Below are 24,088 nucleotides of genomic sequence, written 5' to 3'. Positions count from 1 at the left end.
AGAGTGGCAGGCCCATTTCCCCCAGGCCACCCACCTCACTGGGACCCTTCCATTTTTGGCTGCCAGACTGTGGATCTGGCATGTCCCACTTCCCAAGCACGGCATCCTCCCCAGTCTCCTTGCTAGTGTTTGTGGTAAGCGGCACAGCTGTGCACCCACCGATCCCCACGATGGCTTTGGGCTTGGCCTGGACAGAGCCCACGAAGGCCGAGCTGCCTTAGGCCACAGTCACAGGCTCCAGATGTGGAGCCTGGGCCACCCCGTGCTCCCTTCCATGTGTTTCCCGGAGTGTGGTCTTGTGGATGTCGGACAGGAGAGACTCGTGGCCACCGCTCCACTGTCCGTGGGAGCCCAAGTGCACTGGAAGCCTGTTCTCCTCGCAAAATAGCAAGACATGTCTACGCCACAGTGACCATGTGCCAGGGCACAGAGCTCAGCCTCCCTCTGGGAGAGAGTGCCTCTCCCCTCTGTCAACCCTGTGCCTAAGTGCGGAGCTGCAGCTGCAGGATCAGGGCATTGCCAGGCCACCCAGCTCTGCCACCCACTGCCCTGCCAGAGCACTCGCCCCTCCCTCCATGTTTGGGCAGCTCATTCCAAACCACCACCCAGCCAAGGCAGCCAGATGAGGGGACATCTGGCGCTAGATGGTCGCCAAGTCACTGCTGTTCCATCATAGCAGAAGGAAGATGAGCTTTCTGCCAGATCCTTAAAGAGAGAGAGAGAGAATAAAATGTGAGTTCCATGCCTGGCATTTTTTTTCTTCTTTTTACCCTGACACCTCAGCTGTCACTTTCCTTTCTCTGGAACTTGGGACTACTAAGGACCCCGTATCCATAACTATTTAGGGCAGACCTTTACCACTGGATGCTGATCAGAGTGAGTGACGGGAGTGGGAGCAGAGAGGTGAGGCTTGGAGATGACCTCGGAGGAAGAATGCCTACACACACACGTGCTCACACACATGTAATCACATACATGCTCGCATACACCCATGTGCTCACACGTAATCACAGACGTGCTCACACACCCATGTGCTCACACATATACTCACAGTATTCACACGTTCACATACACGCTATACTCAGTGCACACACACACATGCTCACATGTGCTCAGACACGTATGTGATGGATCACGAGGGACAGAGCAGACTGAGACTGGCTATTCACCGTGTGTCCTCCATGGTAGGGCTGCCTGCAGTGAGTGCGCTTTCCGCGCGTTAGTGGGAACTAAATAGCTTATTTCCTGCTCTTTCCCAGCAAGGGGAGAAGTGTGATTCTCCCTGTATCCGACTCCCAGGCTCACACACTTGTGTCGGGCAGTGGCGGGAGAGAGTGTGTGTTCACAGCAGTGGTCTCGCAGAAAGTCTACCGTGGTGAGCTGAGGGAGGTCCCTTGCAGTCATGGCAGCTTGTGGGCTGTGTGACCTTGGGCAAGTTCCTTAACCTCTCTGAACCTGTGTTCTTCATCTGGAAAATGAGACTATTCGCTTCTTGTAGAATGTGAGCTTTCAGCTACTTCTACAAGATGATATTGTCACTTTCATTTTAGAGATGAGCAAATTCAAGTACAGAGAGGCCTTGACTTCAAGTGACTTGAGCAAGGTCATGCAGGAAAGTGGGGCGTCCTTTCAGGTAGTGAAAGTAAGGAAGGGGAGATGGGTGTTGGGGATGTTCAAGAATAGGCAGGCTGGGGGTTACATCCAGGGTGTTGGTACAGACAGGATTGGGGGCCACAGAGTCCTGGGGGTATTGGAGGCATCTCCTTGATGCTGGCCAGTCTGTTGTTCTCTCTTCCCTCCTGGCATAAGTTAAACGGACAACCTACTCTCAAACACAAAAGGTGGGTTTTCACAGATAAGCCACATCTCCCCTGCTCTGTGCTTGTTCCTTTGATTTCTCTGAAGAGTGCAATTTTCCGTATTTCTGAAAAAACCATGTTGTTTGGGCCACTTTCTAGGCCCCGGGAACCAAGATGAGGCCCATGCTAGGATGGCCCTGAGTCTTGCCTTGTCAGATGTGATCTTTTCTTTTTGGAAACAGGCCTCACTCTGTCAACCAGGCTAGAGTGCAGTGGCACGATCTCAGCTCCCTGTGGCCTTGATCTTCTGGGCTCCCTGTGGCCTCGACCTTCTGGGCTCATGTAATCCTCCCATCTCTGTCTCCCAAACAGCTGAGGCCACAGGTGTGTGTCACCACACTTGGCTAATTTTTTTATTTTTTTTGTAGAGGTGAGGTTCACTGTGTTACCCAGGCTGATCTTGAACTCCGGGACTCAAGTGATCTTCCCACCTCGGCCTTCTAAAGTTCTGGGAGTGTAGGCACAAGCCACCATGCCCAGCCTAGACTATGTGACATTTTCTTTGTGTTCTTGCAAATGTGATGAACAAGAACTGGCATCTCACAACCAGAGATGGATGTGAAACGCCCACGTTCTCACCATCAGACTTTTGTCAGCTCCCCTGGGTCCTGGGCAGGGTGAGGTAGATTTTAGGGTCATGACATGAGTCAGTTAGTGCAGGTGGAGGGTTGTGGCAGCAGTCCAGACAAAGGTGGGTGATGGCTGAGCCTTGGAGGTGGCGACGAGGGTGGAAGTGGATTCGTGAACCATTCTGGCCGAACTGTCAAGCTTTGCTGTACAATTAGGACTTGCTATGGACATCGGATTGGGAGAGTTGATGATGGCAATTAAATGTGTAGCCTGGAGGAGAGGAAGCAAATGATGCCGTGTGCCAAGAGAGGGGGCGGCGAAGACCAACCGCTTTGGGAGAGGAAGGATAACGGCTCCGGGTTTGCACGGGCTGCGTTTGAATTTCTGGGGTGGGGTGGTGAGTGGCAGGATTCTGTAGGCAAGAGAAGAGAAGACTCTGGATCCCAGGAAATGGTGGGGGACAGAGCAGGGATTGTCATTGGTCTAAACACCCCAGCACCTGGAGTGTAGGATAGCTTATATTTTAATCAAAATTCTTGCTTGCTCCTTCCATTTTTATTGTAATGCCTATTCTACCTGGTAATCACATTCTGAAACCTGATAAAGTATGAATTCTGAGAGTTTCATCAGGGATTACATCAATCTTTAAGCTACACTGGTGATGCGCAGAATCTTTGAGTAGGTTAATAGGATTGCAAAGAAGAACCAATAGGTATAAACTTCTTAGAATTTCGATTAAAAAATTGACAAGCTTCGACACCAAATTCTAATTTTGTTTCAAGGGTAATCACGAGACCAGGAGCACTAGCAGGAAAACTGTGTCACCACAGACAGAACTGGCTCACTGGCCAGAAACACAGGCCAGGGAGAAAGGGTCACATTCCTGGGACGCGATGTGCAAAAATCGGGCTTCTCAGAATCATTCATAATCACCACTGTGACTTTACATCTGCATAGTGACATTTAAAGAGGAACGTGGGCTGGGCATGGTGGCTCATGCTTGTAATCCCAGCACTTTGGGAGGCTGAGACGGGCAGATCACTTCAGCCCAGTAATTGAAGACCAGCCTGGGCAATGCGGTGAAACTCTGTCTCTACCAAAATTTTTTTTAAAAAATTAGCCAGGCATGGTGGCACATACCTGTAGCCCCAGCTACCCAAGAGGCTGAAGCAGAGGGATCGCTTGAACCCAGAATCAAGGCTGCGGTGAGCCGTGAGCATACCACTACAATCCAGCCTGGGCGACAGAGCAACACCCTATTTCTAAATAAATAAGTAATAGAGGAATAGGTAATACAAAAATCCAGGTTTTAATTTTTTTAATTTGTTTAAATGTAAGGGGCACAAGTACAGTTCTGTTGCATGCATACATTGTATAGTGGTGAAGTCTGAGCTTTCTATAGTGTTACCATCACCCAAATAATGTACATTGCACCCATTAAGTAATTTCTTGTCCCTCACTCCCCCACCCTCCCCCCCTTCCAAGTCCCTAGTAACTATTATGTTCTTGCATACTTAGCTCCCATCTGTAAGATAGAACATGCAGTATTTGACCTTCTGTGTCTGAGTTATTTCACAGGATAATGGCCTCCAGTTCTCTCCATATTGCTACGAAAGACATGATTTTCTTCTTTTTAATGGCTGAGTAGTATTCCATGGTACATATACACCACATTTTGTTTTTCCATTCATCTGTTGATAGACACTTAGGTTGATTCCGTATCCTTGCTACAGTGAGTAGTCCTGTAATACACATCTGAGTGCAGGTGTCTTTTTCATGTAATGATTTATTTTCCTTTGGGCAGATGCCCAGCAGTGGGATTGCTGGATTGAATGGCAGTTCTATTTTTAGTTCTTTGAGAAATCTCCATACTGTTTTCCATTGAGGTTGTGCTCATTTACATTCTCACCAACAGTGTGTAAGCATTCCCTTTTTTCTGCACCCTTGCCAGCATCTGTTTTTTTTTTGTTTTTTTGACTTTTTAATAATAGCCATTCTGACTGGTGTAAGATGATATCTCATTGTGCCTTTGATTTGCATTTCTCCGATGACTAGTGATGATGAGCACTTTTTCATATGCTTGTGGGCCGTTTGTTTTTAAATGAAGTTCATCTCTCCCCTCATGAGAAAGGAGATCATGTAAGGTCTCTTGTCACACGGGGACATGGAATTCTTTTTAGTTAAGATGGCAGCTTTGGTGAGTGGTTGTGAACCATGGCTCCAGGGTCAGACTGCCTGGGTTGAAATGTTCTCTCTCCTCTCCTTTGCTAAGCACCCTTCTTACCAAATGCAGCAGATAATACTGTGTTCTCTAGAGGGGACGTGATGAGGATAAAGTCAGACAACATGTGTAGAGCATGCAGGGCAGCGTGGCACAGGGTGAATGCATAAGCACCATGACTCCTAGGCCCTCCTGGCCCCCACCAACATGCACGTGCTTGTCCTTGTCTCCCAGAAACACAGGGCTTTCACTTGGGTTGATTTAATAGACTCAATCAAGATATTTATTCATAGAAGCTGGGCACAGCAGCCCATGCCTGTAATGTCAGTGCGTTAGAAGGCTGAGGTGGGAGGATCACTTAAGGCTAGGAGTTTGAGGCCAGCCTGGGCAACATAGTGAGACCTTGTCTCTACAGAAAATAAAAAGAATGAGCCTGGCATGGGAGGCACGTGCCTTTAGTCCCAGCTACTTGGGAAGCTGAGGCAGGAGGATTGCTGGAGCCCAGGAGTTGCTGGAGCCCAGGATTGCTGGAGCAGTGAGCTATCATGGTGCCACTGCACTCCGCCCTGGGTTACAGAGCAAGACCTTGTGTATTATTTATTATTTTTAAAGATATTTCTTCATAGAGTAAGTCAAAGGAAAAAGATGATCCTCTGCGCCTGTGTCCAGGGTCTTCCCATAGTGGTCTTCCCATGGTCCCATCCATTGCTGTGGGTTTGTGACATTGTGACATGGAGTATGGATGTGTGGCGGGGACGCTTGTCCGGGAGCCACCAACACTCTCGTATGGAAAGTCTGGCAACAGGCTAGGTCTTCCAAGGACCAAAAATCTGGGTGGCCTGTGAAAAACCCAAGTCACTTGTTTGGGGGGTGCTGGTGGAGAGTAGGAAAGGGTGGAACAGGATGCGAGTGGCCAGGCCCTTGATGCTCCTGCTTCTTTGGACATAACCCCCGTCACCTCATAATTCCCACTGTGTGACATTCCGCGACATCGCAAAAATAACCACCAGTTTTGAGCAGTGTTTCTGAAATAGAATCCGTGTGATGTGTTATCTCAAATATATGATTTCACCTCTTCCTCCGAACAGCACTGAGAGGTAGATATCTTATCCCCCTTTTACAGAAGGGAAGGCCAAGCCTCAAGGTCAGCTCCTGGAGGTCACGCGGTTTGGCAGAACCAGGACAAGAGCCCAGGCCCCTCTTGTCGCCAACCTCTATGTAAACATGGTCTCTTGGAGAACTCCTGGAGATACTCTAAGGAGTGTTTGATACTTAGAGACGCACAGTGCTGCTTTCAGTGTAGAGTGCCATTTTTGTAACTCCGGTTAACATGGATTTTTATTGTCTGAACTGGAAAGCATGCCAATTATATGCAAATTTAAATTGTATAATTAGCTTATGTTCTTGAGGGAGTTCCAGTTCTTCCACCGGTTCTGAGCCTGACGAAAAGGAAAATTATGCTTTGGCAAAGAACACCTATGGCCTATTTTGAATTCTCCTCCTCCACACCCATTTTTCCTTTCTCCCTCCCTCCTTCTCGTCTTTCCTTTCTCCTTTCAAAAAAATCCTGACTGTACTTCATTGCTAAGCAGCTTAAACAGCCCGAATGAGACCCCTCCAGCTGACCTCCACGCAGGTTTTACTTTTCCTCTTTGTTATTCTCTTGGCAATTAGAAGAACCAAAGAGGCCAGAGTCCTCCGATGATGCCTGCTTGGAAGTTGAGTTGCTGTTGCGGAAACTGCTAGAATGCCAGGCATGCTATCACCTGCAGCTTTGAGACGTCACGCTGACAGTATCACAGGAAAACAGCCTTTTGTGGGCTGTCCTCTATGTGTTCACACCGTGTCGTTTTTAAGCTTTAGAGGAAACTGACAAAAGCTCCTTTTCTCTCTGTCTTGAGCTTCACTGCGTATTCTTAGCCATGTGGAGCTGGGAGCCAACGCATCACAGGCAACTGTATCTGGAGTGCATTTGCTCATATGGCCCCTATTTTATTTTTTAGTCTTATTTTTAGGTTCCTTTGAATATAATAATAAAAAAACCCCAATCATTGAATTCTTAGCCTCAGCCAATATAGTGTGAGGTTGGACATGTTGCAGCCCAAGGGAGAATTTCTGCTTACAAGCTGGTCAGCCTGTTTGCAGTTGACAGATGTGAACTGCCCTAGGGCAAGAGAAAGTCTCAAGGGGGCTTTTAATTTCTTAATATTGAAATGAACACGACCTTTATTGTCTTAATCAGTGAGTCAAAAAAATAAAGTTGCTAAGTCTCATTTTTTAAACGTGGATAAGAGGATTTTAAGAAATTACAATTGCTTTTTAAGTTGCTATTGAAAGTTAATTTTCTCTGTATTCAGGAAGATTCTGCCAGCAGCTCTTGGCTAGGTAGGCACATTCCAGTTAAGCAAAACTTTCCCAGGGGTGTTGAACAGCCCTGTTCTGTGGACCCCACCCCTGGGAAGGGAAACGGTGTGTGTCGTCCACAGAGTGGTTTTGCTTTGTCCTTGAACTTGGTTTTCATCACATTTCATACACTCAGAATACAGGAGTACTCATTTAAAATTACAGTGGAAATCTTCTAATGCAAACTTCATTCTTTTAGAATATATGATACTTTAGGCAAGGGCTGTATTGACATTTTTTTCACCATTCATAAAGAAGGGATCGATGAATGATAGTGAATGGCGTTTATACAGTCATAAGGAAAATGTTTCCATTGTTAATCTGAACAAATAATTGTATATGAAAAATCTGATGTATTGCATCTAGTCATTCTTATGTGTTTCTTAATTTAATCCAAATTTAAACCACATGTCTTTAAATTAAAAGTTCCTCAATTACAAGGGCAACAGGCTAGTCAATTCAGTTTCCCTGGTACTTTGTGTAATGCCCAAATAGGGACACGGTAAATGTGTTGTGAACCAACAGAAAAAGTTGCTTTCAGAGCTACATGGATATGAAGGTGGACCTATAGAGATATTATATGTGACATAAACTATCGAACATGATGTTCCAGGTATAGAACGAAGATGCTCAAGGGGAGCATACCAGAATCATGGGACGGCTTATGCATTTGAAGCCAAAGCATAACTTTGAAATATTTAGAAAACCCTCAAAATTCAACAATACAAGCAAATCAACCGATTAAAAAATGGACGCTTCACCAAAGAAGTCCTTTCGTCTACAGGATGCCTTCATATACAGAAGGCAAATAGGAACATTGAAAGGTGCCCAGCATCATTAGTCATTAGAGAAATGCAGATGACAGCCACACTGAGATGCTACTCCACATCAGTTAGAATGACCAAATCAAAGAATCGTGACAATACCGAGTGCTGGGAATGACACAGAGCAATGGCAACTGTCATGCATTGCAGGGGACTGAGGTGGGGAGCACAAAGTGGCATGATCAGTTTGGCAAACCATGGGAAATTTCCCATCGTTAATATACTTCTACCTGCTGTGACCCAGCAATCCCACTCCTAGATGTTTACCTACGAGAAATAAGACCACACAAAAACCCATTCGCGAATGTTTACAGCAGCTTTGTTCATAATAGCCAGAAACAGGGAACAACCTAAGTGGCCTTCAGTTGGGAAATGGAAAGCGCATTGAGGAATGCGCATACCCAGGAAGGCCTTGATCTTGCCTGTGGCTGCCACGAGGCCCTGCACAAGGGAAGAGAAGAAAAGAAGGCCGAGTGGAGAACCGTGGGGGCCCTGAAGCTTCCTGTGCTCCAGCACACACGCAGCCCTCAGCAAAGGTAGGAGTCTGGTGCGTCCAGGCCTGTAAGGAACTCGGTGCCTAATCATTGAGTGATAATTAGCTAACCAAGCTGAGACTTGAGTGGCCGCACCTGAAAGAGAATACAGATTTTTACAGAATTAGTCCAAGAAAGTCACTGAACAAAGGAACAGCAGCAGCAGCAGCAGCAGCAGCCGCCACACCACACTGTGGGGCAGGGACATCTGATTTCCAGAGTTGCCACATTATTATTTAAAATGTCTGATTTTCAAGAAAAAAATATGCAACAAAGAAACATGACAGTATGCGTTACTAGACAAAGACTTTAAATCTGCTGTTATAAATGTGCGCCAAGAACTAAAGGAAACTGAAAAAATTAAAGGAAAACGTTACAGTAATGCCTCAACAAATAAAGAATATCAGTAAGGAGACAGATATTTAAAACAAACAAAAAAAAGAAGTAGAAATTCAAAGATAAAATAACTTTAAAAAAAATTGCCAGAAGGGCTGAGTTAGCGGAAGAAACAATGAAACTGGAAGATAAGTGAATTGATATTATCCAGTCTGAGGAACAGAATTTAAAATGGGGAAAAAATGGTGATGGTTGCATAACTTTGAAAATATTTTAAAAACCACTGAATTGTAAAGTTTGAAAGGATAGGTCGGGCCCAGTGAGTTATACCTGCGATCGTAGTGCTTTGGGAGGCTGAGGCAGGAGGATCGTTTGAGCCCAGGAGTTTGAGACAAACCCAGGCAACATAGCGAGACCCCATCTCTACAAAAAATATAATAAAACTACCCAGGTGTGGTGGTGTGCTCCTGTAGTCTCTGCTACTTGCAAGGTTGAGACAAGAGAGTGGCTTGAGCCTAGGAGTTTGAGGCTGCAATGAGCCGTGATCATGCCACTGCACTCCAGCCTGGGTGGCAGAATGAGACTGTGTCTCTGAAGAAGAAAAAAATGATTTTTATGTGAACTACCTCTCAATATAAAATGATTATCTGGGGGGGGCAGGGAAGAGCACAGTTTAGAAAAGGCTCTGGAAGACACAGTCCCAAGAGAGATATGTAACTAAATAGGAGGCATCCTGCTGACTTAACTTTCTCATTTTACAGCTGAAGAAACTGAGACCCAGAGGAGTGAAACAAACTATCCAATGCTCCTTACGTAACAGACACAAATGCCTCCAACCATTCTACCGTCGGTGTGACCGACCATCTCAGTTTGCCAGGACTTTCCTAGCGTTGGTACTGAAAGTTCTGCATCCTGAGAAACCCCCAGCCCTGGCAGCCAAGATAGTTGGCCACTCTGTCAACAGTCTGCAGTGAGACCATTCTTTCTAGTGGCTCTGAATTGCTGCACTTCTTCTACGCATGAGAAACGGTGGTATTCAGAGGAGTCCCATTGCCCACTGAATTCAGTGCTCTAAGCTTAAGCATCTGGTGCTATGCTTAAAGTTCTTTTCTATTCAACCTTTTGGAATGAAGGCTCTTTCCTTTTAACAAAATCTGTGTTTCATCCCCAAGGTGAAACCCGCTGTCCTTGGCTTTCCCTGAAAAGTGAAAAGTGGTTTTCTTTGTGTACTAAATGCTAAGCATATAACAAAAATCAGAACTTGTAGTTAATTGATTGCAGATATGAAAAAAGCAGATTATAACCCCTCAGAGATCTATACAAAGACAGGGACAGAGAAGGAGAGAGAGAAGATCCATGTCTCCTGAAACTGAAAGCCATGAAAAGAAAACTCATAGAGGAAAAGTCATTTGAATTATTTTTCAAAACCAGCAGACCTCAAAGGAAAGCCCAAATCAAGAGGAAGCAGCAGTCCTTGAATGCATGATGGATGGAAACCATCCTGCGGGTGGAGGGTGAACTGTCTGAGCCAGAGCAAATGGGTGGTGGTACATTTCAACTATAGGACCCTGAGTTTCATGCTCTGGCCCCAGGAGGGTGCGGCTTAGCCCTGCTTCTTCTCAGGCCAGGGCTGCAGCCAGCCCTGTCCAGCTGTGGGGTCCCCACTGTTCAAGACGTGCAGTAGAGAAGGAAGGACCCATTCCACTTGCATCTAGGAAGTTACACTTGGAATTTGTGAAGTGTGGGGAGGTGAAGGACGACAAGGAAGTAATGGGAAAACAAATGACGGCCACCCACTTCCTCTGGGTCCCCGCTTGAGCTCAGGCAGCCTTACAGACCTCGCTGCATGCAAGCAGAGGCACCTGCTGTCTTTGCCTGGGTTCAGGTGGTTCCTTCAGTCTCCTGAAGTGGCCCCTTGTACCACTGTGATTGCAGGCGGTGGAAGAGCAGAGGGTGTGCAGCTGGGTCCCCAGAGACAGGTACACAGAAATAGGCCATAGCTTGATGCCTCCAGCAGCCTCTCCATCCACCTCTGCTTCCATCTTTTCCTGTGGTTGAGCTCAGATTCCCATCTGCTGGGTCGCCCTCGCCCTGGCCTAGCCCACCTTTCTAGTTCATCCTTGATTTCACCTGGCTTGCTCTCCCTGCACTCTCCTCTGGACCTATCCGCACCCTCAGATACACCTCATTACCCCCCGCCCCCAGCCTCCATGTGTTTGGTCACAGAGTTTGTTGTGCTTGGAACAGGCCCTTCACACCCCACTCCTGCCTACTGTCAAATTCCCAGTTCAGTGCCCACCTCCTCCTGCATTTTCCTGGCAGGATTAACCTTTCCTTCCTCCATGCCCTCAAGAGACTGTTTGCACCTGCATTTCCGCACATCCCCTTTCCCTCGCGTGGTGGATATTCATGGTCCTGTGTGTCCTCTCTCCTCCAAGGGAATTCTGACCCTCTGGGTTGGGGGCAGGAGTCCTTGTCACTCCCTGGCGTGAGGGAACTTCTCCTACCTGAGCCTGGTTCCCCAGCACCTGGCACGGCACCTGCTCACCCTGGGCAGTGCAGACACGTCGTGGGAATTTTCCGTAAACTCTTCTGAGAGCACCTCGTGGGCAGGGCTTGTCCTGTTCATCCCTGTGTTCCTCGTGCCTAGCCCGGTCCTTGACACACAGCCAGTGCACAATAACAATTGTCGAGATTCGTTCATGAAGTGAAGTTGGAGAGTTTAAAAACTTCTTCACAGAGAAATCTGCTCGCTCTAGCTGAACTGTGCTGCCTTCCTAACCCTTCGGTATCACCCCTCATGCCTGGGAAAGCCTGGGAAAACCAATGAGGGAAATAAACGGTTCCATCGGGCAGTGCTGCTCCCAGCATGGGTTTGCCAGTGTCCTTATGTGAGGGCCCAGGGTGATGGAGCCATCACTGGCTGGAAAATGGCTGGTTACTGTGGCAAAGGGTGGACAAGTAGGGACGCTTCCGCTAGTGCTTTATAGCTTCTGCCTGGAGACCACCCGTGTGACTTTCACTCACAGCTCACTGGCCAAAGCAAGTCCGGTGGGTGACCTGACTTCAAAAGGAGAGTGAGGGAGTTGGAGACCCCTCGTGCAGTTGGCCACACTTGCCTGCAAGAGCAGAGCTGCTTGCACTGTAACCTCACATGGGATTCGGTGCGTCTGGGGAGGGGCCCAGACTTTGCATTTCTTGCGAACTTTGCAGGCTGTCTGAGGAGCAAGGGCAGGGCTGTGTAGCCAACAAGCTGAAACAAACTCATTCCTTCCTCTCCTTCTCCATCCTCCCCGTCCTCTGCAGAGACGCAACTCAGCTTGTAGCTCTGTCGTTCTGCATTGCAAACCGAGAGAAATATCCTTGGCAGTCTGAAGACACTGTGATTTACCTCAAGGGTGCAGAGGACACAGAGGAATAGATAATGAAAGCCATTAGCTGTGTGACAAACCTGCAGAGTATGGGAAAGGACAGAACACAGGAGTGCTGCAGCTGTGCTAAGAAGCCTCATCCGTCCGGCTAGAGGCCGTGCATTTGCATAAGCAGGTCTCTTAATGGACCAAGTTAGATCTAATTGTGTCACCTCTTTCTCTCCTTTCTCTCCCAACGAGTTCACAAAGCTGGGAGGGTCAGTGAGCTCCAGTGGGGGCTTGTAAAGGCTTCAGCCCCTTTGAACGTGATCCTTGTCATTGTCACACTGTGGTGGCCTGGGTTTGTCCTCCTTGCATGTGCCAGCAGTGATTGATGACTCACGGGGGCAATTCCATTGTCCCAGAGCCTGGAGCTTCTCTTGCTCCGGGATCCTCTTTGGTGTTGAAGAGAAGCACTCATCCCTTGTCAGAAGACACAGACACGCACACTCCATAGGCTTAGTAAGCCCAGCCAGTCAGTGCCCAGTCAGCCGTCCCCCTTCCTAGTGGCTGAACCGCAGGAGGTGGGGGTGCATCTGCTCTGCACCACTGAGCCAGAGATGCAGGAGCCTCTGCCCAGCTCAGAATAGATGATGTTTTCTTATTACTAGTTTTATTTAAAAGCCATGGCAGTCAGTTCACATTTTTTTCCAGAAGTTTTGATTGACAGCTATCTGGTCAACCTATGCTCCCAATGGACTAAAATAGCTGACTGGGGCATTGTCTGGGCTTATTAAACGTGCATGGGGTGTGTGTGTGTGTGTATGCACGTGTGCACACGCAGGGTAAGCATAGCATGGAATTTGATGGAGTGGATGTGGAGGGAATTGAAGTGGTCTACGTGCAGAAGGGGAAGGTAGGAACCAAGTGAAGTGCCTGGTACAGGCGTCCTGCTGCCGCTAGAGGGCGGAGTGAGTCTAGAATCCACATGCCCGCGTCCTGCCTCTGAGTTTTCCCCTAAAGCAGCTCTGCTGGCTCCCAGACAGCAGCTTCAAGTTGACCTCTTAGAAGTCCGACCCTAATTTCCGATGGGCTCAGAGTCATGAGTTAGATTTCTGTTCTAGGAAACTAATTTTATACCACCACAATACTTTAAAAAAGTGATCACAAAATGAAATACTCATATACATTTTACAAATAATTACATGGAAACCTAACACTTAAGGCTAAATTCCTTTGGTGGGTGTAGAGGATGGGGATTGCTTGGATGAGACATAATGAGGCTTGCAGTCTGATGAGGTTCGAACTGCAGGTACCGTCTTTCTCTCCTGTGACTTTCCCTTTAGCAAGTACAGCCATTCCTCCTTGCCACAAGGGCCTTCAAACTGTGATGGAAATGAGGGTCATCTGTCTTGGACATACGCACCGCTGAGTAGATCTGCCTGCCCATTTCTGGAGCCCTGTGCCTGGCGACTGCTGGGGGATGGGCAGTTGCAGTGGTGACTCTGGAGGGGCGGCTTAGTCCACAGGAACTAATCATGGTTGGACGGACCCCAGAGGGTCATAGAATCCTTTGAAATTATAAGCAAGTATTTGATTGTGAGTTTATTTGTGTAGAGTGTCCAAAGCGTTCACTGGAGTCTCAAGGGAATCCATGGTCCCCAAGAGACACTATTGCACATTCAGTTTCCTTTCTAGTGATACTTTTTCTAAAAAGTGTCTATAGGTCAGTTCTTCTAAGTCCTAAGGACTTCTAGAGATAGTAGTGATAGATGTACGACAATGTGAATGTACTTAACTGTACACTTAAAAATGGCTAAGATAATACATTTTATGTTATGTGTATTTTACCATGACTGAAAAAAAAAAAAAAAAAAAAAAAAAACACCAAAAGGGAGAATCACTTGAGCCTGACAGGTCGAAGCTGCAGTGAGCCATGATCACGCTACTGCCCTCCAGCCTGGGTGACAGAGTGAGACCCTGTCTGCAAAAACAAAACAAAAAAAAGATGTCTATAGGTCAGTCCTCCTAAGGCGGGGGGTGACAGAGTGAGACTCTGTCTCCAAAAACAAAACAAAAAAAGATGTCTATAGGTCAGTCCTCCTAAGGCATACATACGGCACCCTCGTGCGCACAAGCACAGGGTGCACATGCGGGCCCCTCCCTCCCACTCATGCGTCCACAGGTGCACAGGCATCAGCATCTCTAGAGCCAGCCCCCTCTACTCCCTCCCGGCCCTGCTCTGTAGAATTCATATACAAGGTTCTTGTGGATTTGTATCATCCCTTTGCACCTATCACGTGTCACAGGACAGAACACTCAGCATCCTGGAGGCGTCCTTATCCCACAGCCCCAAATTCCAGGGACAACATGGATGTGGGAGGGGGCATGGAATCCAGACCTGGATTCTTGTCCCAGAGCCACCCCTCACCCTTGTGAATTTGAGTAAGGCATGTGAATTTGAATAAGGTCCCTAACTGCTTTGGGTTTCCTGGTGGGTAAAGTGAATTCAAGTAAGGTCTGTGAATTTGAGTAAGGTCCCTAGCTGCTTTGGGTTTCCTAGTGGGTAAAGTAGAATAACGGCCCCACCCTTCAGGATGACTAGCCTGATGCCATGAGATGGTGAAAGATAGGCACCCTGCAATCCATCTCTGCCCCATTGGGGGTCCTGCAAACTCCTCCTGACATTCATTAGAAAATTGACACTGAACCTGGTGCTTAAAGCGCAAATGCTGCTTTCCTGGTACTCTGAGTATGTCTTTTGTCATCTCTTGGAATGAGGAGGTTACTTGGGAAGTTGGTGGCACTTGGTATTTAGAGGATATATCTCTTTGGGTGGAGGGCAGGCAGGCAAGTCCAGCTCTCTTGCCATCAGGTGACCCGGGACAAGCTCCCTGTTAGCTTTCTGTCTTTCTAATGGCATCATGGCTACTGGGATCAGCTGGGTTGGGCAAGAGAAAGAATGGCCAAGCCACATGCTTAGGGCAAGTCCTTCTGCTGTCATGTTCTTTTTGCAGTTCTCTAGAGGAGCACAGGGTCAGCGCTGGAGGCTGCTGATACAACAGGCTGGAGCATAACGAGGTGTCTTTGTGCGGTGTGCTTGTCATGTTCCCAGATGTGTATTATTTGGCAGCTAAAGAAACAATGAAAAGCAACCAAATATGGCATGTGCATAGAGTGGAATAGTATGCAGCCTTAAAAAGAAAGAGTATTCTGACGCGTGCCACCTCCTGGAGGAAGCTTGAAGACATTAAGTGAAATACGCCAGTCACAAAAAGACATACTGTGGGATTCCATGTATATGAGGGAGTTAGAGGAGTCAAATTCAGAGAGACAGAAAGCAGAATGGGGGCTGCCCGGGGCTGGGGAGTAGGGGGGAACAGGGAAGTTTTATGCAGAGTTTCAGTTTAGAAAGATGAAAAAGTTCTAGACATAGTAGTGATAGTTGTACAGCAATGTGAATGTACTTAACACAACTGTACGCTTAAAAATGGCTAAGACAGTACATTTTATGTTATGTGTATTTTACCACAACTTAAAAAAAAAAGGAGAATCACTTGAGCCTGAGAGGTCGAAGCTGCACTGAGCCATGATCACGTCACTGCACTCCAGCCTGGGTGACAGAGTGAGACCCTGTCTCCAAAAACAAAACCAAAAAACCACCACCAAAAACCAAAGAGATGGCCTGTGAAATCAACATCACATGTTTTGTGTCCTGGGGATGTGAGCTGGGTGAGGAGAGTCTGACTCACATACAGGCTGATCCACGTCTAGAGCTCCTTTGGATATTTTATAAATTATTGGGCTCCTGGGGCGGAGTGGCATCATCGTCTAGCCACCTGTGGGACTAGTCAGGAGCCAGGGTTCAGGGCTGGCCTCGGCTGCTGATCGGTGGCCGTGGACACGCCTCCCCTCTAACCAGGCTTCCCTGTCCTCAGCTGAGAAACAGGAATAAGAACCCTGCATTTTAGTCAATGGAAGGCTCACGTGAATAGAGTGGAAGCCCTTTGGAAACGCAGTTGTTCTGGACAAACACAGGGTCCTGGTCTCCACTCTGGGCTCTGGCTCTCAATGCCTTTCTGACCTTGCCCACTGGTGCCCACTGCCACCTGTGCTGCCAGGAGTCATCCTGCATTTCCCAGGGTGGTATGAGAGCGTGTCACCTCCGTGCAATAGGCTGAGACACTTGGGCGCTTGGAGAATCTCGGTGATCCTAATCATAAGCTTGTTAGCAGGCTGCAGTCCGCGGAATGATCACGGGTTCATTACATTTATTACAAGAAAGGCTCTTTATCAGCCGCCCTAGAAGGACGGATGGGACCTGCTGTGCCCGGCTGGCAGGCCTTCTGTAAGGAGTGACCTGGCTGCTTTTCGTGCATCTGTGGTGTTCCTGTGAGTCACTGGAGCTAGAGACTGAGCTGAGGTGGATGAGGCCAAGGGGGCGGGTGGCTCCATCACAACTTACAGACGCCCACCCGCCTTCCTGCCCCTGAGATCTGCTGCTGAGCTGTAGAAGTGGGGACTCCATGGGGGAATGTGGAAATGGGGGCTACTTAGGGAGGGCAGGATGGGCAGGCTAGCGTTCACCCCTGGGTGGGGATTTTTGGGAAAAATGGAGCCAGTGCTCTGCAGTAATTAAAACATGCCAGGCAGGCTGTGTAGTGGCCCACACCTGTAATCCCAGCACTTTGGGAGGCCAAGATGAGAGGATCGCGTGAGGCCAGGAATTTGAGACCAGCCTGGACAACGTAGAGTGAGACACAGTCTACAAAAAAATCAAAATTAGTCAGGCATGGTGGTGTACACACCTGTAGTCCCAGCTTTTCTGGAGGGGCTGAGGTAGAAGGATCACTTGAGCCCAGAAGGTACGGCCTGCCATCAACTATGATTGTGCCAGTGTATTCCAGCCTGGGTGACAGAGCAGAATCCTGTCTCAGCAACAGAAAAGCCAGGCAGAGCACGGTGCACTTTCTGTGCCTTCTCTGGGTTCCTCGTCGTAGCACAGTGAACTAGGTAAGGGGCCCATTTCACAGGCAGAAAAGCTGAGCCCAAGGAGAAAATGATGACAGAAGGAAGGCACAGGAGGCTTCCTGGCACCGTCGAGGAAGATTCTGTGAGAAAAGCACGAGTGACCAATTCTGTTAGCTGACCTTCTGGAAATCCCCTGGGCCAGGTGTCACCCCACATGTGTTACTGTACGCAATCCTTCCGACTTCCTTCTAAAAGGTCAGCAAGACAGAAAAAAAATGCCACAAGCAAAAGTCAAGATACCTGGAGTCAGTAAGAGAGAGAAAAGTTGCGGGGAGCTAGGCTCAGGTCATTCCTCCCCTGAAGTGGAACACCGAAGGGCCATGTGAGACTGGCTCTCGGTGCAGCCCTGGGGATACCTGGCCCCACAGGCTGGAGTAGGGAGCTGGGCTGGGGCTACCCTGTGCAGAGGCAGGCCCTGGGGTTGAGCAGCAAGAGCACCTCTTTGCAGGCCTTTGAGCCGATCTAGGCAGTTATTTCAACCAGGCAAGTCCGTCATGGCCTGAGCTCATTCTCCATCCCCAAAAGTGGCTCCTAGGGCCTGGAGGATGAGCACAGGCCTGCGAGGGCACCTGGGTCTTGAGGCCGAAGAACCGCTGCCCTGCCTCCCTCCCTCCAGCACAGTCTTCTGGTGACACCCCACTGTCATGGGTGCAGCCTCCTTACTGGAAGGCGCCTAAAGATTCAGTAGGTAATGTGAGCAGTTGTCTCTGCAGTCACGAATGGTCCGCTGTTTTTATGGGTCCTCCCTATGGATGGCGGGAGAGGGGAGAAGCCACCAGGCTGCACAGTACGTGGGTCCCCACCCTCTTCCTCCTCTCCAGCTCTCCTGACAGTCCTCTCCTTCCTGCTCCTGAGGGCCAATGAGAGGGAGTGAAACCGAGATCAGGATTTAAGGCCTTCCATCTCCTCCAATTCGTTAAGGAAAAGTAGATGACCACAAGCATTGGTGTGTCAGCCATGATCAGTAACACGCTACCTAGGAACCCCTGCCCCTTCACTGACTGGGACACCTGGTGTGTGGTGAGACTGCGGGAAGAGGGCTCAGGAGACTGGTGTGCACCCACGCCGGCACCTGCATATCTTGGCCCCGGTGCCAGGTTGACCAGTGGACTTGGGGCGGGGTGGGTGGGGGCGGCAGAGGGACCATCTATAACCCAGAGATGACAGTCTTCATCCCCCACCTCCCCCTGCTCTCCCTGCAGAAGAGCAAATGGACTTTTTCAGGAGCTGCGGATGACAGGGAGGCATCCTTCTGTGCTCCCTGCAAGGACACAGTGCCACGGTGCCACCATGTAAAGACTGAACCTGTCCATGGAACTCGCCAGGACTCTGGGACATGGAAAGTGGCTGCCTGAACTCCGTGGTCCCCTTCTCCCTCCTACCGTTCCTTCCCAGACCCCAGAGGAGGTGCTGGGGGTTGAGGTAGCAGCAGGGACCCAGGTGGAATCCAGAAGTGGAGAGAATCTCCAAGAGATCCCAAGAATCCATAGTTCATTTTCTCATTCATTCATGCACACAGTGCACAAAGCCCCGAGATGGGGGAGAGACACAGACAGTCCTGGGGAGTGGAAGTGGCTTGGAGAACAGAAGGTTGTTGTAATGCACCGTCATCAGCGCTGTCGGGCATTGCGATGCCACGCGAACATAGCATGTGGAGCAGCTTCTGCCTTCAAGAATCGGGCAGGTTTCATAGAGGTGGGGTCATTTGGTCTGGGTCCTGAGAGTTGGGTAGGAGTTCCTGCGATGGGAAAGAGGAAAGGACATTCCTTGCAGATCGTGTGCAAGGGGATGGAACATTCGGGAAATAGGTAAAGATGAACAGCACCAACGAAAATAGTGCCCAGAGGGGAAGGGAAAGGCTGAAAAGGTAGAAGATGGTGAGGAGACGATGCTGAGGGGTAACTCAGGGAGAAGGGCCTGGGGTGGAGCGGGAATGGGGAGAAGGCCCGGGGTTGGGGGGGACGGGACGGAGAGAAGGACTGGGGATGGAATAGGGATCGGGGAGAAGGGCCTGGGGTGGAGTGGGATGGGGAGAAGGACTCGGGATGGAATAGGGATCGGGGAGAAGGGCCTGGGGTGGAGTGGGATGGGGAGAAGGACTCGCGATGGAATGGGATGGGACGGAGAGAAGGACTGGGGATGGAATAGGGATCGGGGAGAAGGGCCTGGTGTGGAGTGGGATGGGGAGAAGGACTCGGGATGGAATGGGATGCGGGAGAAGGGCCTGGGCTGGAGAGGGACAAGCAGAAGGGGCCAGGGTGGAGTGGGATCAGGCAGAAGGGTCTGCGGCGGAGCTGAACTGGACGGGGAGAAGGGCCGGGGGGGGGGGTTGGATTGGAGAGAAGGGCCTGGGGTGTTCTGACTCGGGGCCAGGGAGAGGCCCCCTCCTGGGTTAGGGGAGGTGCTAGGGCAGGCCCAGATCTCCCAGGCTCCCTGGTGAAGAGTCAGGGCAGTGCCCTCTTGAAAGATCACCAAGTCTGTAGGGCCCTGGAGGGAGATGTCGTGATTAACTTAATGCTGTCACTTGTGCCGCACACAGCGGGGCCCACCCCGGGGGACAGCGAAGGAGCAGGGCGGCTGCGAAAGCCCACTGAAATGAAGACGTGAATCTGAACAGTGGCTGAGGGAGACCCCGCGGAATGCATGGAGGTGTCCGAGGGGAGTGACTTGCAAGTGAGGCAGCGGCCGAAGGGGGACCAGGAAGACACTAGATGTGACCTTTCGTGGTCCCTTTGCCCTTCGTTCGCACCTAGTCTCTTTTTTGTCCTTTCGCCCAGTTTTGGCGGCGGGTGGGGGGTGGGGGGGAGCGCTGGGAAGGACAACCGAAGCCTGCAGAATGACGCCATGCTCATCGCAGGCCGGTGTCCGCCGCCTCTGTCCGTCACCCGACAGGACCTGTCCATGAGGTCCCAGCCCCAGGGCCTTGCGGAGGCGTGGGTGGGCTGCGGTTTCCCTGCTCGCCTTTGAGGTTTTTCTTAGTAAAGTGTCTGCCATCTTGTGGCTGAGGCTGGTACTGCCGAGGCCCACCGGCAAACCTCCCTTCCGGGCTCCCCAAGGGGTCCCTGGGCCTGCAGGTGGCTGCGAAGCGGGGAGGAGGAGGGGAGGTGGGCAGTGGCGCTGGCCTCCCTGCGTGGACCCACTTCCTCCCACGCTGTGCTCAGAGAATCTTCTGGAGACAGCAGCTGTGCCTGGGAGGCCTTCCTTGTGCCTAGGAGGACAGGGAAGAGGGTGGATCTCAGACATAGGCAGGCTGGGAGGTCTGCACAGGGCTGGCCACAGAACACGGACACCTCCAGTGCACAGGCACAGGCAGCTCAGGGCCGGGAGCGAGGCCCTCCTCAGCAAGCGGTGTCAGCCGCGGAGTGGGTGGGTCCTCCGAGGACGATCACACCTGTGGGCAATAGCACACCCGGTCACTGGGCCAAGTAAGCCTGTGAATCCTACTCGCATTGTGAATCCGGAGGCCTTGGGATCCGATTTTTTATTTGCTATTTGGATACAGCGGCAAGAGATGAGAGATTATTTTACATCTCTCAGTTCTCTGAACTTGCCTTGGACCAGGAATGTCAGGCCCTCACCGTGCCTTTTTCTCTTCTCCAAGCTCTCTGGTGCTGCCTGGAGCAGATGGCACCCCCCACAGACGTCGTCCTTACTGTCGTCACCAGAATATTCCATTTCTACAGCCACCTGGCATCCCAAAGCCTTCCTTCAGTGGGCAGCTTCTTCACAGGCAAATGGTAGCTAGCGATCGTTCAAGTCACACCGCACGCCATTTCCAAGGAGGTCATTGCTAACTCTAAATCTACCCCTGTTAGTTAGCCAACCCCACATGCTCATTCTTAGAGAGGTTCTGTTCCCTGAAAACAGTCTGGAGCGAAATGCTGTGTGAGCTGCGGCCCAGTCATGGAAACAGAAAGCTTCCATTCCATCAAGCTGGATGGATTCTACAAAAGGAATTCGGTGTTTACAGAATCGTTAGCAGGGCTATTAGCATGAAGGTCAGGAAAAAGCACCCCAAGATTTCAGGATACCGAGAAGTTACGGAAATTGCCAAAAGTCGTTGCTGATGGCATTCCACGGACTCTCTGGAGAGGGCTGGGAGGAGATGGCAGAGTCTTGGGTCTGCTTCCTGCAGAGTCCTGCGCTCATCCTCACAGCTGCGTCCTGCAAAGAATAGCTTCTCCTTTTACGTAGCCTGCCAAATTTCGTGTGAGTTTCTCTCATTGGTGGAATCTGAAGCAGGGCCTTGCTGGCAGCAGAATCTGGGGAATGCAGTCTGCGAGCTTTCCGCCTGTGCGGTACCAGGGGGAGCTGAGAATGTCAGGGACCAAGGCACAGTATCTGATACACACTTTTAAATACGGGTGATAATAATAGGACTTCCTTCCCGTGGCTGTTGTGAGGCTAAAATTAACACGTGTGAAGTCTTTGCACAGATCACAGCATATGGTAGACCCTCAATAATTGCTAGTTTACAAAAAATTGTCAAAACTGACATTAGAATGGCTCCTCATTCTCATTCGTAACCCCTGCAAGAAAACTGGCTGCCTCTGAGCTGGCTGGTCCAACCCACCCGCCTTGGTGGGGACCCTGCCCCTTTTTGTTCCGGACCTGCTGGGGCTGGAGATCCTCGATCGGCCTTATGCTGGCTCAGACGGCGAAACAGAGAGGTAGGAAGTGACATTTCTCAAGAAAAACCTGAAGCAGTGAATCATGCCGAATATTAATATTGGATGCACTGTGCTTGGCAGACTTGAAGACTTTATCTCACATGGACCAGTGGACAGTCAAGAGTGTGGTTGGTCCCCTCGTGAAAACACAGGTCCTGGCTCTGCTTTGCAGCTGTGTACCGAATGGAGGCAGTGAGAGTGGGTAGAGCCTGCGTGGCCCTGTTCTAACGTGCTCCAAGCAGCCTGCAACAGGAAAGAATTAGGGCACAGCTGAAATCCAAAGGGGGAAAGAAGCAGGCTGAAATCCACGGGGAGCAATGTCTATTTCTTAGTCTGTCTCCTGCCCCAAATAGCCCCTCTCTCCTATCCCAGCTTGTGTTGATGCGTGTCTTTCCTTGGCAGCAGATGTCACCGGGACGTAAACTAGGACACAGAGGGTGGTGATGAGCCACAGGCCACATCCTGCCCTGCCCTGACTCCCCAGGCTCCCTGGCCTGGAGTTCAGAGCACAGACCCAAGCGACCCCCTGCTCACCAGGACGTGCCAGCAGGGTCCTTCTCCCCAGAGCCACAGCGAGTGGGGGGGACCCTCTGTCTAGCCTGGGAGTGGGCTGGGGTCCTGTTCCTGAGCTGGTGGGCAGATGGGACAGCACCACGTAGAGCTGTAGCCATTCCTTCCGTCCCTGCTCCATCCGTACCCTGTCCACCCGTTTCATTCCCTCCCACTGTGGCCCTGCCGAGCCCTCTCAGGGACATCCATTTGTCATTGGGGACAGCCAGGGAGCCATGCTTACCTGCTGTTTCCCCTGGGAGAGCTTTGGGGCCAGTTTCCAACAGACCCACAGCGTCGAAACCAAGGCCTGCAACATGCACTTGGGACGGCAGGGGTGTGGGGGTAGAGTGTAAATTACGGATTTAAAAATCTGATATAAACCTGATTTCAGTTCCCAGTCAACTGAGGCACAGCAAGGTAAGTCTCTGCCCAGCATCACTCCACTTGGAATGCACAGAGCCCAGCCCGAAGGGACCCATTTCACATCCCGAGCCACGCGTCCACTCCCTGCAGCCGTGGCCCTTCAGTGCCACCCCTCGCAGGTGCTGTCTCTGTAGCAGGGAGCTGATGGCGCCTTTCTGTGTCCCCACAGGTTCTTTCAGAGCACGGCTTCGGCCCCATCACTACCGACATCCGGGAGGGACAGACTTTCTACTACGCGGAAGACTACCACCAGCAGTACCTGAGCAAGAACCCCAATGGCTACTGCGGCCTTGGGGGCACCGGCGTGTCCTGCCCAGTGGGTATTAAAAAATAATTTCTCCCCACGTGGTGGGTCTTTGAGGTTCCAGTAAAAATGCTTTCAACAAATTGGGCAGTGCTTGTGTAATTCACAATCGTGGCATTTAAAGTGCGCAGAGTACAAAGGAATTTATAGAGATCGGGTTTACTGGAGTATAATCTATAGGAAGTGCGATGGCAAGTTGATAAAATATGATTTATCTCCTAATACGTTATGGTGGGAGTGGAGCTGTGCAGGTTCCTGTGTCTTCTGGGGTCTGAGTGAAGATAGCGGGGGTGCTGTGTTCACGCTTCCCAGCGTGAGCTGGGAGGTTGCTGGGCAGGACGGGGAACCCCAGAAGTCTTTTATCTGTGCTCTCTGCCCGCCAGTGCCTTACAATTTGCAAACGTGTATAGCCTCAGTGAGTCATTAACTGAAATCCTTCGCTTTACCAAATCTAGACATGCATAAGGGGCTTTCTCTCCCTTTTCAGCCCTCTCTATGCAGAGAAAAGATGTGAGTCCGCTTGATGAATTCTAATGCTTTGCTTAGAGCTATGAGAAATGTTTGTTTTAATAAAAACCTACAGTCCAATAATGCCAACTGCCTGATATCTCCTCTGTCTTTGACTTGCTTAGGTAGGATATTTTTAAGTGCTGTAAGATGAATTTAAGGGCTCTAAACAGCTTGGGAGGGAAAAAGCCTCAGAGCCATTAACCCCCACATGGGAACAATTCAGATTGAAATTTTTGGTAAACATGCACACCTCTACCTGTTTGCAATCTGAGTAATGATAGTTGTTCTCCAGGTGCCGGTCACATCCCTCACATCCCAGGCTATTGTAGTTAGAGCAGACCCCTTCAATCCCTGCCCTTAAGAACCTTTATATTTCCAGACAAGGAGTCATAAACATGGAAAGAAATGATGAAATGAGGTGATGTCAGGTTCTGATGAGGGATGTGAAGATGATGAATGGGATAAGGCAGTAAGTTGCATCTGGGGGCTGTGAGATCGTGTT

General features: G+C 49.9%; 1 protein-coding gene across 12 annotated transcripts in view; it reads left to right on the top strand.

The window, feature by feature from the left end:
• MSRA (methionine sulfoxide reductase A) overlaps positions 1 to 23,667 on the top strand; it is a 374,966-nt gene extending 351,299 nt beyond the window's left edge. For all 12 annotated transcript variants that reach the window (XM_032162486.2, XM_032162485.2, XM_032162487.2 and 9 more), the window contains one exon: positions 22,942 to 23,667. In XM_032162486.2, the coding sequence (XP_032018377.1) occupies positions 22,942 to 23,099 (158 nt within the window). In that variant the 3' untranslated portion in view covers positions 23,100 to 23,667. The remainder of the gene's footprint in view (positions 1 to 22,941) is intronic.
• Positions 23,668 to 24,088: the final 421 nt, after the last annotated feature.

Source organism: Hylobates moloch, unplaced genomic scaffold, assembly GCF_009828535.3.
Source record: "Hylobates moloch isolate HMO894 unplaced genomic scaffold, HMol_V3 SCAFFOLD_8, whole genome shotgun sequence".
Lineage (NCBI taxonomy): Eukaryota > Metazoa > Chordata > Mammalia > Primates > Hylobatidae > Hylobates > Hylobates moloch.
This window is presented reverse-complemented; position numbering and strand designations above follow the sequence as displayed.